Source organism: Cryptotermes secundus, unplaced genomic scaffold (assembly GCF_002891405.2).
Source record: "Cryptotermes secundus unplaced genomic scaffold, Csec_1.0 scaffold653, whole genome shotgun sequence".
In the NCBI taxonomy this organism is placed as follows: domain Eukaryota; kingdom Metazoa; phylum Arthropoda; class Insecta; order Blattodea; family Kalotermitidae; genus Cryptotermes; species Cryptotermes secundus.
In genome coordinates, this window is record NW_019736406.1 from 1,630,159 (window position 1) to 1,644,866 (window position 14,708).

Sequence of the window (14,708 nt, forward strand, 5' to 3'; positions counted from 1 at the left end):
GTTTTCAGTCATCTTCCTCAATCAATAAAAAATTTGGCCAATGATGAGAAATGTTTCAAATTGATATTGAAGAGGTTTTGTATCATCATCCTTTTTATTCTATAAATGAATATTTTCAATACAAGGATGACAGAGATGGTAATCTTGATGCCTTTCATAAGGTTTTTAATGTATAACTTGTTATGTTGCTTTAACTTTGTCTTTTCTGTCATCCTACCTAACAGGTGTATATTTTACTGGATTTAAGGTGTTCAGCTGATTGCCTATATTAATAAGTAACCATACTGGGACCAACAATATCTATAATGTCATCTTCAGTTGTTTTATCTCATAAGATATATGTAATTATCATATTTTATATTTATACATTTATATTTGTATCTGTTAATTGAACTTTTAGTATACCTTAATATTGATATTTTGTGAAATGTATATGTTATGGTTGTGTTGTGTAGGCTTTTATGGGTTGTAATTCAATCGATTTTAACTTGAACAATTTCCACTTTTTTTTGTGGTTTGATTGTCACTATTTATTCGTTTTATGACTGTACTGTATGTGACTTGAGTTCTATATTATGAACTGTTCTTGTGTATGTTTTGATTTAATTGTGACTTGTACTACATCTTAGGCTTGGCCAAAAAGGATTTATTGAATTTAAAGAATAAATAAATAAATTAATTGAAAAGCAGCTAGAAGGAAGTTGTTTTACCCTAATTTTAAGGCATTATTTTGGTGTTTGCCTGGAGAGACTGAGGAAAACTATTAAGAACTTTATTGAGGATAGTCAGATTCTAACCAAGCAACTCTTGAATAGAAGTCAGAAGGGTTATCACTTGAGCCAATTTGCTTGGTAAAGACAATCTAAAGGGAGGCATTGATTACACATATGTAATTATCCACCAAAGGTTTCAAAGATTATTTTCTTTGTCATACCCAATTCTACTGCTTTCAGTTTCACAGGTAAATAGTACTGATAAACTGCAATGCTTTCAGCCACTGCAGCTCACTCCTTTGCCGGCAGCTACTCGACCTTCAACTTCATTACTCACTCTGCCCCTACGCAGGGAGCCAGAGTCTCCTCAACCCATGACAGAAGCAGACTTCTTTGCTCGCCAGGCGCGGCTACAGGCCGAAGCTCGGATGGCATTGGCACAGGCTAAAGAGATGGCTCATATGCAGATGGAAGTGGAACGTCAGCGCCAGAAGAAGAGTCCCATCACAGAGATGGTTCGGTCTAGTCTTGAGAAGGTATTTTACTTCAAACCAGAAATGTAATCTGCATAACAGTTTTGTATCTTTTAAGCTCTCTCTCTGATTGTTGTTTCTGTTGTCATCATTGTCACTGCTGCTGCTGCTGCTCCTCCACTGCCCCCCGCCTCCACCACCACCATTCTTGTTGTTATTTGCTTTACTCTTACCACTAGGTTAATGAGAGACTTTTATTTGTAATGTTCACCATGACACAGAGGTTAGTCCCTCAGACCCTGCAGTTAATGTAGTCTGCAGATATATGGATATTGTGTTCAGGTTCCGAGTTGTATTTGTGTCATTCAGTTCCTAATTGTGCTCTTTCCTCCTCCTCCTCCTCCTCCATCGTCGTCATCATCGTGTTTGTCTTAATATCCGTTTACATTTCATTTGCTTGTGCTTTTTTTCTGCATTGCTTGCCCGTATTTGTCTTTATAGCTGTTGTCAAGGAATTCATTCAGTAAATGTGTTCACTTGAATTAATTGTTACTGTTTAATAGTTGTATGCTGCAGTGCCAGTTACATTCACAGTGTGGATATAATCTGTAAATACCTTTGTGTTGCACCTGTTTCATCAGAGGTGAATCCCATTGTGTGGGTGTCCTGCAGTCAGAAGTGGAACTTACCATTACCCTTACCAGGTCAGGAGAGGCTAGGATGCAGCCATTGTCGGTGTAATTTGATAAGGCTTTTTACCTTCTTCGTCCAAGAATATGGGCTTTCAGTGTTCTACTACGATGATGTTGGCAGCCGGATTTTAACTTGGCAGTAACAGTATTTACAGTAAACTCACTGTTACCTGACGTGTGGGGAACGGGGTGTGCTGCTTATATGATTCTGACAGTTGAGTCAACCCATTTTTATTTTGGTTTTTGTACATGAGTCTTCACAAGTGACAGAGGGGTTGATGTGTGAAAGATTTTGAATGCATGTACTGTAATGGCACCTGTGTGAGGAAGTTGTGGCAACTAATAGCAGATAGGAAAACCGTTGTTTAGTGGGTGAACGTGGTGTATTGCAAATTTGTTTATGAATATCTTTATAAAAATTGTAAATTTTCTTTGAAGATTTTGCTGTTTGGATGAGAATTCTGGATATATGGAAATGGAATAACCCTAATTTTACTGGATAGTAAAAAAAATTTGATCCCAGGCCTGCAGGGAGCCCGCTGGACCCAAATGTGTCATCATCGGGGCCCAGATTTTGTTGACATGTTATCTTTTTTTCCTTGTGTCCTATGCGATGCTCTGAAATATATAAATCTCGGATATGAGCTGCTGGTTACAAAAATGTAAATTTTATAGGTAATTTTTTGTCATTTTTTGACATTTTTAGGTTTAAGGTAATTTTTTTCATTTTGGGGGTAATTTTTTGGTAAATTTTTGTGCTTTTAAGGGTATTTCTTGTCAGTTTTGGCCTTTTTAGGGAATTTTTCTTCATGTGTTTTCTGAAATGTGAATAATATGGAAGTGAAGTGTTCTTTCTCTTTCTCATTTAGGTCATTTTTCTGGATTTTTTTTCGGTCATTTTTTAAATATTTTCAGGTCATCAAAATCCGGGCCCTGCATATTACATTTTTGGGTCATATTTTAAGTAATTTTTTTCAGTAATTTTATAGGTCATTCTTTAAATATTTTCAGGTCATCAAAATCCGGGCCCTGGTCATCATTGTAGTGCGGTGCATAGACTCCTAATTCAGTGTACTCATATCTGTGGAAGGCAATAATTTTGTCTTGTTTTCAGGTTGGAATCCCATTCCCTGAAGGCAGGAGACGTGTTAGCAGGCAAATTCTTACAGAAATGAATGTTGCCCAACTTCAAGTCATAGTTAATGACCTACATACACAAATAGAAAGTGAGTTGAATCTACATACAGCGGAGACCTGATTTAGAACAGGATGCAGTAAAGTCCATTTACTCTGCAAGCTGCTGCATTGTAACCTGTGTGTGCAACTTTACGGTAGAAGAATATTTATATGTTTACATTTGCCATTGTTGTATGAATGTTGAAGTGTGGTGAAAACAGAATCCAGTAACTTTCTAATGATGCCATCATTAACTGATGTACATCACTAACTGACAATTACATACCATCATTCCCTTAGCAGATGTTGTAGACATGTATTGTACATAGGTCATTTTTAAAGTAAGAACCAATTGCGCACCCTGCCACGCAGGTCATTGGCCAGATTTTTTGAAGGTTGAGAGCTGTTGTCAGACCCTCTGCCGCTTCCCCAGTGTTTGCTTAGCCATTGAGTGAATCAGTTGCTGTGTCACAGTGCTTCATAAAGAATCATGTCATTAAAATTCCATAGCACAACTTTCTTTAGAACAGAAGTAAAGCCAGGGGTTCCATGTCCTGTATTTATGGCATGCAAAAGAACCTGTAACTCATGATAAGAAATGAGTGAAGGCACATTAGACTCCATTTTCACTTGCCCACAAAGCTCTTTGCAGTTGCATGACTGTGGAGACGTCTGGCAGACAGGAGTGGGAACAACTTGTAATCACCCAACCCTACTGAAGTGCTTTGGATAACTGGATAAAATAACTTGCTAAAGTAGTGTCCAAATGACACAAATGATTTAGATGTCAAGAGTGAGGCATTAGAAACCAACCAAACATGTATGTGCAGTGTTTGGAGGGTCCTGTTTGTTTGTGGTCAGAATATCCTGAAACCAGCAGACAACTTATTACATGGCACAGATGTTACTGCCTGATTTTCCAAGCATCCATAGGAGAGGTTTATAGTGTTCCAATATGAATGAGCAGACTTGAGCATGCATGTCACAGTGTACTTTCTTTCATGAGACCTGAGGTTCTCATGGCAGTGAATATTACATTGACAGTCATCTGGGATATCATGCCGTATCGTCTGCCTAATAGGTACCAGTGTTTTTAGGGGAACCTCTTGTTTCCCTCCTCTGAGATCAGACTCTCAAACTGCGTGGCATCACGTGCCAGAATCTTTGTACCTTATCCTCAGGACACACATTGAAAAATTGAGTTATAATTTACAGTACCAGTCAGTCAAAGCAAACAATATGATAATTGGATAATGGAGATTTCCCAGAGTAAATAGTATTATGGCTGATCACAGTGGTTGGGCGGTCTAAGTCATGAAATGTCTCACTCGCTTGAACTCCAAGATTGTTGGTTCAAATTGCGATCAAGGTAGGATGTTTATGTGCGTTTATTATGTGTTTGTGTATAGGTGCAATGGGCTAATCACTCATTCAGGTGTCCTACCAACTGTCTGAGATTATGGAATCAAAGTGAAATGAAGCGTTTCACAGTTGTCTTATGCTCCAACAAGTATAAACATGGACGGACGGATGGGTGGGTGGGTGGTAGAATATTTCTCCATGTTTTGTAATGTAGTTCCCAGGTATGAAATATATTTTTGAATGATTTATTACTTGCTGTTGTACAGGGCAATTATGAAGTAATGCAAGTGACATGAAGTAACGTAGTAAAAAAGACATAAAAGTATATGTGTTTATGAGAATGAAACATTAATGTGTGGTTTTAAATCTTGATAATGTATCCCATTTGGGAGACTGCAATTGCACTGAGTTATGACTATTAGTGATATTGGTTTTATAATGTTATGGTTAATTTTTGTCTACCTTTGTTTCAGGACTGATTTAAGCACTGAAATAGTTAAATGAAATTTTCATAAAAGCAAATGCAGCTTTTTTTTTTTTTTGTAGTTGGATGGAAGGTTAAAAAACTTAGTGAAACTGAGAATTTTTTTCTTCCAGCCATTTGCCTTGTTTATATTGGTGTGCACTTGTACTAAATGCTTGATGCACTCTCAGTGTTACTTCCAGTTATTCAGAGCTGTCATTTAGCTGGTTGTACAGTGTACATATGTATTTAGCTGTAATACAAGGCATCAGGTATGTTTCCATAAGTAAAACTGCTAAGAGGAATTTGGAAATTGTGATCATGTGGATAGTTGTAATGAATTGTCTGACTCTGTGGCTTCATTTATGCGTGTTTATGTGCAAATTTTGAAACATTAAAGCCACAGAGTTGTGACAAGGCTTCAGGCTGGACAACGGGGGGAACCGAATTCACTCTGCAGAAGGGGAAAGATATTTTGTCTTCTCCCCAGCATTCAGATCAGTGCTGGGGCTCACCCAGAGCCCTGTTAAGTGGATATTGGAGATAAGTTCCCCTGGATGAAATGATTGGGATGTAAAGCTTATCAGACACCTCCTTCTAGTGCCAGGATAGGAATATTGGAGCTGTACTACCACAGCCCCATATATATGTCTTCATGGTGTGAAGCTTAGTTCACAGAGTATGGGGACAACTTTGCCTTTTTTATGGATTAAGTTCATCCATTATCTTATCACTTGTAGCAGTGTACAGCTCGCTATTTATGAGCGACATAACATTATACTTTTTTTTTTCAGTTTTGAACGAAGGCTTAGTTAAATTCCTGATGGATCGAGATGATTTACATATGGAGCAGGATTCTATGTTGGTTGATATAGAGGATCTTACACGATATCTGTAAGTATGTGAATTAGCGTAAAATTTGATACGGGTGAGAGGACTGAGAATTTCTGTTTTCCAAATGAATATAAAGCTACAGGCTCTTCCGCATTCAATGAATATTATTTAGGTGGTGATGTTGCTTGATTCAGAAACAGTGTTTGCACATATCCTAAGTAATTGGTGTGCATGTTTGTACATCGTAGTCCCTTTATAAAAACTGTTGGAAATATGTGAGCGTTACAGGCAGTAGGATATGAACTCACGTTAAAATGTTGCTGAGGGGCGTGGGGTGGCAGAGATAGAGACTAATATATAGGTTGTCTGAGAAAGGAAAAAAGAATGAGCATACTGGCTCCACGTGGTAGCGGCCCAGGTTCGAGCCCAGGTCAGGTAATGTGGGATTTATGGTGGACATTTACCCTGCCAGTTCTTATTTCACATTCATTACTCATCCCATCATCACCATACAGTCTCAGCACTGACAGCGTCAAGAAATAACAAACCATGTGACTCACTCTGCTGAAGTTTGAAGTACGTACATCATTGTGCGATGCCGGCCTCCAACTTGTAGTATCAAATATTCTTCCTAGCCAGGCCCTTCTCCTTTGAGTGCTTCTACTTGCACAGCTCTCAGATTCATCGGAACTGTCAAGCCTTGCCACACAACAGAGTGGGAAAATCTTCAGGGAAAGATTGAAACATATGAATCCTTGAAAATGCCCTACTGTGGTAACAGTTCTCAATCACAGTGCAAGCATTGATTGGTTGCAGTTGTTTTCTTGCTTGAAGTTTGTCTTCTGAGCTGTGACACTATGTAGTCTGGCAGAACTTACCAGCGTTCTGGAGGAATGTGCTGACTCCATCTTCAGGCTATAATGATAAGCTGAACAAGGAAGAATGTGGTAGAGATGTAGGAAGAAAGCATCTGGGATATAGGGGCCCTGAACGAACCAATAAGAGTGAGGAGAAAGTGTGAAAAAAATTCTGTGGTCCTTAGAAGGGCTTAAACTCTGTATTCTTGTTTGTTCATGCTGGGCTCATATCCCGCCCTTCCATTTCACTATACCCATCTAATTTCTCTCTGTTCTCAACATATTCTTCCGTCCTGAAAATGGAGGTAGCACATTTTTCTGAAATATCAGTAAATATCTACCAGAATATCTCAGAAAGCAGTCCTCTTCATTACCACCTCTGTGAGAGCATAAAGACTTGTATCATTTTTGTTACTTTGTTTGTTTGTTTGTTTGTTTGTAGGGGTGCCAAGGAGCAGACAGTGAAGGAACAGAAGGACTTGCAGGTGTTGAACCAGAATAATAACAACCACCTCCTCCCATCAAAACCAAAGATCAGTAGGATAGGAGGTCTTGTGAAGAAGTAACGGGAGAATATAAACACAAGTGCAAGTGTATTGCCGTTGGGGTATCGTTTGTGTAGTGCATATTGAAGTCTGTTCTAGGGAAACAAATCTGCATGTCTTGTTTGAAACACGAGATGCCAGCAGTGGGTACAATGCTAGTTCCTGTTCCTCCCTTTACTTGCAAGTCTGTGGAATGAAAGCATTGGCCATACATAGTTGTACGTAATTAATTTGGAAACATAGTGATAATGCATTTTGTGTTCAAAGTAAAACCTAGTCCACCCTAAACTGTTCTTGTAAAAAAAAAGTGTTCAACTTGTTTATTCTATTTGTACAACTATTTTTGAATGTAGTAGGAAGTAGATTACTCTTGGTAGCTTGTGTTTTAATTTCAGCTGTGTGCTTCATGTGAGTTACTGTTGTTAAGAGACAGTGTATGTCTTACGGTGATGCCAGAAACTGAAACGTGTGAAGAAGTGTGTGTATCTCAAGTGACAAGTATATGATATATGATATCTCTTCTAAATCTCTGTGGAACAAAGACAAACGATCTGAGTGTACTGTACATACCGACATTTATTATAAGTGAAATGGATTATGTTTTCCACTCTTTTGCCCTTTTCACACAACAGTCTGTCAGATTAAAGTTTGCCATTGTGCAAACAGAATCTCATACTGTGTTGTTCCAGATATGATTTTCTTTCCTTGCACATGTTTAAAGTAGCTGGGATAGCGTAGTCACTATAGTGGCTAGATATGAGCTGGACAGCCGAGGGGTTGGAGTTCAAGCCCTGGTAGGGTCAAGAATTTTCTCTCTCCACATCATCCAGACTGGCTCTGGGTCCCTCCCAGCCTCCTGTACAGTGTGTAGTGAGGGCTCTTTCCTTGGGGGTAAAGTGACTGGGGTGTGAAGTTGACCAGTCACCTTCAACTGGTGCCAAGGGCAAGAAAACATTTTTTTTTATTTACATAATATTAGCAATGAGAATTACATTTGATTCTATAAGCTAATTTGCTGTATTATTCTTTGTGACGTAGAGAGGGCTTATCCAGAGATAAGTCCTCGTTAACCCTCTCTCAGGTTGGCTGGCCAATTCCTTTTCAGTCTTCGTTCATTGTGTGGTTCCAGTAACGGTTGAATTAGTACGTTGTCACGTCCGTCTATTTTGTTCAGATATCTTGTGCTTTTCTCTTTTATAACGTCCTTCACTAGCTGCACTTTCAGGTCTTCATGGAGTGTTATATTGGAAACATATCATGGGGCATTAGTAATCATACGTAGTATCTTTGACTGACATCTCTGGATTATGGTTATATAGGTTTTGCTAGCACATCCCCATATTTCCACTCCATATACCCAAATTGCTTTTATTATTGTTATGTAAAGCAAAACCTTGTTGTCTAATGAGAGGTTGGACTTTCTTCCAATTAACCAATGCATATCCTTGATTTTTAAATCAATCTGTTTGCTTTTTTTAGTAATGTGTTCCTACAGGTTAGATGCTTGCCTAGATGAATACGTAAGTATTTTGTGCTGGGTGATTCAGGTACATGTATGTTATTAACCTTTAAACGACTAAAGACAACGTATGTCGTCGTTAAAAGAATGTCCCCGGTACGAATGACGACATATGATGTCGCAGAGTCCGCGCGTGGCAACGTTATATAAAATTAAATTTTAAAGTAGAAAATTATGTCCTACTTACATAATTTTTGGCCACCATCTGCATGGAGTGTCTGTCTTCCCGCCTGCGTCATCTGCCGGAATGTTGCCTTCGTGTGGAATTCTCAAAAAAATCCGGAAATGCAGAGTCCGATTTCGCACTTCGCGAACTTTGTGCGGACGGTCTTTCGTTTCCCACGCGAAAAGCACACACGACACCTCAATTGCGAAGTATAGCAAGTCGGCCAGTGATGTGGTTTGGCCTTCTATAGTCGAGATATCTCCCATAAAACGGCAGGGGTTCGACCCCTGGCCGTTGATGGCGAGGGGGACCCCTAACAGCATGTTCCGCACAAGAGCGAGACGAAATTCTCTGTGTGACAACAGGATGTAACTGTTCAGACCAAGGAGATGGAGAAATAGCTTATTTGTCCATTTCCAGGTTCGACGACAGATGCTATAACTGTTTGCCACAGTTTGCCCACAGCTCCATCTGAATAATTATTCACACTCCTCGTGCCACGCTGGTGTCGTGCTCCCCAGGTTGCCGACGAAGATTATGGGTCTTCTTCGAAATCACTTTATGATTTGCTACCTTCAACGTCACTCTCAGAATTGTCGGTACAGGATTCTGTATCGGAGGCATTGATTAGCTGCAATATGTCAGAATATCCCAAACGACACGGACCACATGTTACGAACGAAATTTGAAATTACTCTCGACTGAACACGTCCAGCCACTAAGCTATTACGCTGTGTTAGTACGGCAACGACAACGCATGCATAAAGAATGCTAGCATGGAACTGTAGAAGAACAGTATACGTATTGTTCAGGAGAGATCTATAAACAACACGTGAGTTTATATCTCTCTTCCACTGACCACATTCAAGTTGAAGCTCGTCACATAGACTGCGATAACGTCTCTAGACTCAACATCCGGTGTTACCGTGACATGCACAAGTGTCGTCATCAGCAACTTCCATTCAGGGGTGTCCAGAACGTATGAATTCTTGCTCAGAAACAAGAAATTGCGAAAATTCTCCTTTGGTGTCAGTGCAAAAATTTTAACATGTTTTATACAATCTGTAAATTACAATATCTGATTCTATATTCTTTCGAGAAAAAAACAGCGTTTATTTCGTTCGATTATCACAGAAATAGCAGAAATAGGAGCAAAATTAGTAAGTGACTACAATTTTCACGAATCTCAAATAGCGGCCATTTAAAGAACTCCGTACCGTTGCCACAACCTAAGTTTAAAGGGCCGTAGGATAAAGGTTAAAGAAGACTGCAGGACATTGTTCTCTTCTTAGACTGAAGTTTACTTGCACTGACTTGGTTTCGTTGATTTTTATTTTCCATGTATTTGTCCACTCTTGTATTTGATTTAGATAATTTTGCAAAGTGAAGGTAGATATTGCTGGATCTGTGTTGGCCGAGAGGATCACGGTATCATCTGCAAACGTGCCCAATGTTGTGTTGGCATTGACTGGTAGGTCTGCTGTTTACAGTAAATACAGTAGTGGGCCTAAGACACTGCCTTGTGGTATGCCTGATTTTATTGCAGACTTGTTGGATATGCTATCATTGATTCTCATTCTGAACTCTCTGCCACTTATATAGGATTTTAGTAAGTGGAAATTAGTGATGGGCAGGTATTTTTTGATTTTGTACTGTAGTCCTGGATACCATACCTTATCAAAGGCTTGACTTGCATCTAGGAAGAATGATGTGCAGTATTCTTTATTTTCTATTGCTTGGTGTATTTTGCGTGTTATTCAATGTATCTGCTGTACAGTGAAGTGGTTTTCTCTAAAACCAAATTGATGTGATGGTATCCATTCTTCTGTATTTGGATCAGACCTTATTCTTTTTAAGAGAAGTCTTTCGAGGAGCTTAGATATGATGGGTAACTTGTAGGACGATAGGATGACATACTATTAGGATTTTTGCCTGGTTTGAGGATCAGGATTATTTCTGCTGTTTTTAGCTTATTTGGCCAGTATTTATGTTTGAGAATAGCATTAAATATATATGTGAGAAGTACTAACCATTTTCTTGACATTTCTTTTAACATTATTGGAGTCACTTCGTCAATGCCAGGTGTTTTTCTTGAATTTATGAGTGCTATTTCGTTTTGCACTTTTTTAACTAAAAAATTTTATTTCTGGTGTAATGCTGATATTTTCAGATATTTGTCTATTTCTTTATCGATCTGGTCATCATATGGTGTAAAAACTGTAGCAAGATATTCAGCCAACATACCTCCTTTTTCTTCATCACTTCTTGCCCACAATGTTTGCGGCACCATTTCATTTCTTATAGGATGTATCTGTGTCTTGGGTTTTTTAAATGTTTGATGGGTTTCCAGATGGTATTGTCATAGCTGTTGAGGCTGGTTATATAGTTAGAGAAGGATATTTCTCTTGCCTCTTTAATTTTACACTTTGCCTATTACTTATATGGTTCTATGTTGTTTTATCTATTGGTGCTTGACTTCTATGCCACCTTGCTCTTGCTCTTCTTTTCTCAGCTATGAGTTTTTAATTTCGATTGAAACATTCCTTGTGTTATTTTGGAAGGTGATCTTAGGTGTAGCATCTTGGGTTGCCTGTTTTATAGTGTTGATTAGAGCGGTTAGTGCACTGTCGAGTTCCATTGGGCTCTTGAGTCTCACATTTAGATTTATATCTTCTTGTAGTGTCATCCTGTATTCTCCCCAGTTTGTTTTTTTTTATTGTGCATTTTACTTCTTGGTGTTTTGTAAATAGCATGACTACTGACAGTGGCTGTAATTGGTGTGTGATCTGAAGAGAGATCGAAACTGGGTACCACATCCATGTATTTTGAGGAAATTCCATTAGTAACGAAGAAGTCAAGAGGTCAGGGGTTTTGTTGGGATCTGTTGCCCAGTATATTGGCGTGCCAGTTGACAGGTGCGAATATTTTTGCTGTTGTAATGTTTTTGATAATTCTCTGCCTCTGGTCGTTTTTAGGTGAGATCCCCATAAGGTGTTCTTTCTATTATAATCTCCGCCTGCTACAAATTTGTGTCCCAGCATTTGAAAGAAATCATTAAAATTCTCTTGTTTGATGATATGTTTTGGTGGACAGTAAACTGCAGCAAGAGTTAACTCGTATTGGGTCATCTTTACTTTCATCACTGTGGCCTGTAGGTGATTTAATTTGAACTTTGGGAGCTCATAATGGTTAATAGCCCTTTTTATTAATATTGCAGTTCCTCCATGTGCTGTAGTGTCGGGATGATTAGTAGAGTATGTTAAGAACTTCGGTATATTGAAGTAGGATCTATTAGTTAAATGAGTTTCACTTATCAGCATTATGTCTATGAAGTTGTGTTGAAGGAATATCTCTAGTTCATTTTTTTGCTGCAGAAGGTCGTTGGCGTTCCACAGTGCAATTCTAAGGAATTTAATGGATTTTAGATATTAACGTTGATAGCATGTTTAATGTCATTCTGTTTTGTTGGGTTTTAAATTCTTCAAGAAATTTGGTTAACAAATTAGTTGTATTTGGGTTGTTGTTAGTATTTTCCCTTGCTTCTCCTGGGTATGTGATGTTTGGTTCTTGGTTTCTCTTCCCTTTAAGGGCTTCTGAATAACTGATTCCTGGTTGTAACTGAGCTGGTTGACTTTGGGTTAGTGCGTTGTGTTGAATGTTTAGTCTATTGTTAGTGTTATTTGGTTGTTTCAATAAACTGTGATAATATTCACATTCTCTGTAATTAGCTGGATGTGCACCTCCACAGAATGCACATTTTGCAGGTGTGTTTTTAGATTTTTTGTAGCTCTGTGTACTGTGCGACCCACCACATTTTACACATACTTACAGTTTGTTACAATATGATCTTGTATGATCATATTGTTGGCATCGCATGCACTGTGGGATTCCTTTGGCCTTTCTTGGGCCCCAGATAACCTTGGCCTCCCCCCCTCCCAAGAAACGCCACTGACCATGATATTCGCCTTGTGCGATTGAAGAATCGTCTTGGGGGAAGGGGGTTCTAGCAAAACCAAATAAATTATGTTGATTGACAAAGCAACACTCTCACCTATTAGTAATACGCGCAAAATAGTGATGCAACATAATTGTAATACTAGTCGAAAAGGGTGCCAGTCCAACACTGATACTGAAAGTCACAGTGGCAAAGATGACTTTTACTCACAAAGTAATACTGGCTCAGTAGGTTTATACCTCTTCCCAGACACAAAATAAAAATGATATACAAAGAAATATATGACAGTCTGACGCTGACTTTCTAACTGATAAAGAAATATTAGACAATCCGAGACTGACTTCCTGACTGATAATTTGCCACTGAAAACCAATCCTTGAATGTGTCAGACTTTCTTGAAGGCTCTGGAAGCAGTGAAATATTTCCTCATCAGTTCTCGAAACAAAGCTGGGCTGCATTTGGCTGACCAGGTCATAAACAGTCATATCTAAATGTAAATAGTTTCCAAACCAGTGATAAACGATTTCATTGTTCAGAGCTAAGGAATGAACCACTGACATGACCTTACGAGCTTTTGTTTTGGCTTCAAACCCAAGGTCAAACTGTCAGCACTCCCAAAGAGAGCAGACCTGCTTCATATATTTATATATAACATGGTTGTTGCTTGCTGCATATATATATATAACATTCAGCTGTTAAGGATTTGAATGTGAATGTTTTTTTTATCTGTGTAGGTGCTTTGTTGCCAATCACAATGGCTGCATAGTCAAAGGCAGGCATATACAACTTCAAACAGGTTCTAATCGACTTTTTAGTGTCAAAACTGCCAGTGATCTACCACCCCCTCTTATCAATCAAAAATATTTGTAAACGACACATGATGTTTTTTGTAAAAGCAACTAGTAACTGGGCTGTGTCTCTGATGTCTGTAGCTTCATCCAGTTGGAGGGAGAAAGCAACACAATTGGAAACATATCTCAACAAATGTTCAGTTATGTTTCCACACATCATTTCTATTCTCTGCACAATTGTGTTTCTTGATAATTGAAGATCTTGAATAGTAGCTATGATCTCTCTCTTGTTTTTAAATCTTTCAAAACGATTATCAGCTGTTTCAAGAAAACACTCTTTTACAAATTCCCCTTCAGTGAAAGGTTTGCATTCTTTAATGATAAGATTTCTGACCTTGAAGGATGATTTGGTTGCATTGTTAGAAAGTGACCTTGGTTTTTCAATCAACTGTTGTTGAGCAGCTAATTTTGATTTAAGTTCTTTGAACTTAAGTTTATGAATTTCACTTTTGGGTGGAAAATCAGCATCATACAAGTATATATTGCTATGGAGAGCATTATAATGACGTTCCAGATTACCTTTTTCGGCAAGGATATTGAGGCGTTGCATTTTCCACTATATTGAGGTAACTGTTTTATTTGACACACACACACAGACACTTTCGAAAGTAATGAAATAACGTGTCCCTTTGATTACATTGACATCATCCCCAAACTCTATATTTGTTTAATGCACAGCAAAGCGACAATTCTCTACTAACAGCTAATATGATAATACATCTCACGTGTTAGTTCAATGTACGGGTATTCACAGTTGACTGGAGGGAGGGAACGAAGTGAATCACATGTTCTGTCGATCACTTGCATCAGAATACACACAGCTGATGAGTGATAAAATAAGAGTTCATGTGATAAGGATAGAGTAGGGACTTCCCCACAGTTCACTTAACACAAGTGTAAAGCAGTTTTCACATAAGCTACATAAAAACAGAAAAATAAGAATTACTAATACGTATTTTCCCTTCAAAATCTGAATATAATCATATTATATTACAAGTGAATTTACATGCTTTTCAAGTATAATTTCCTTACAGGCCTATGAGGTGTAATTGATGGTGATGATGGTGTAATTAGTCTGGGATGGAAAAATGGTCAAATAAAG

The 14,708-nt window shown here is 38.4% G+C and overlaps 1 protein-coding gene across 1 annotated transcript in view; it reads left to right on the top strand.

Annotated features, from left to right (window-relative positions):
• LOC111869894 (schwannomin-interacting protein 1) overlaps positions 1 to 7,788 on the top strand; it is a 615,950-nt gene extending 608,162 nt beyond the window's left edge. Inside the window, exons 12-15 of the mRNA XM_023861756.2 lie at positions 995 to 1,249; positions 2,993 to 3,104; positions 5,674 to 5,773; positions 7,013 to 7,788. Of these exons, the coding sequence (XP_023717524.1) occupies positions 995 to 1,249; positions 2,993 to 3,104; positions 5,674 to 5,773; positions 7,013 to 7,136 (591 nt within the window). The 3' untranslated portion in view covers positions 7,137 to 7,788. The remainder of the gene's footprint in view (positions 1 to 994; positions 1,250 to 2,992; positions 3,105 to 5,673; positions 5,774 to 7,012) is intronic.
• Positions 7,789 to 14,708: the final 6,920 nt, after the last annotated feature.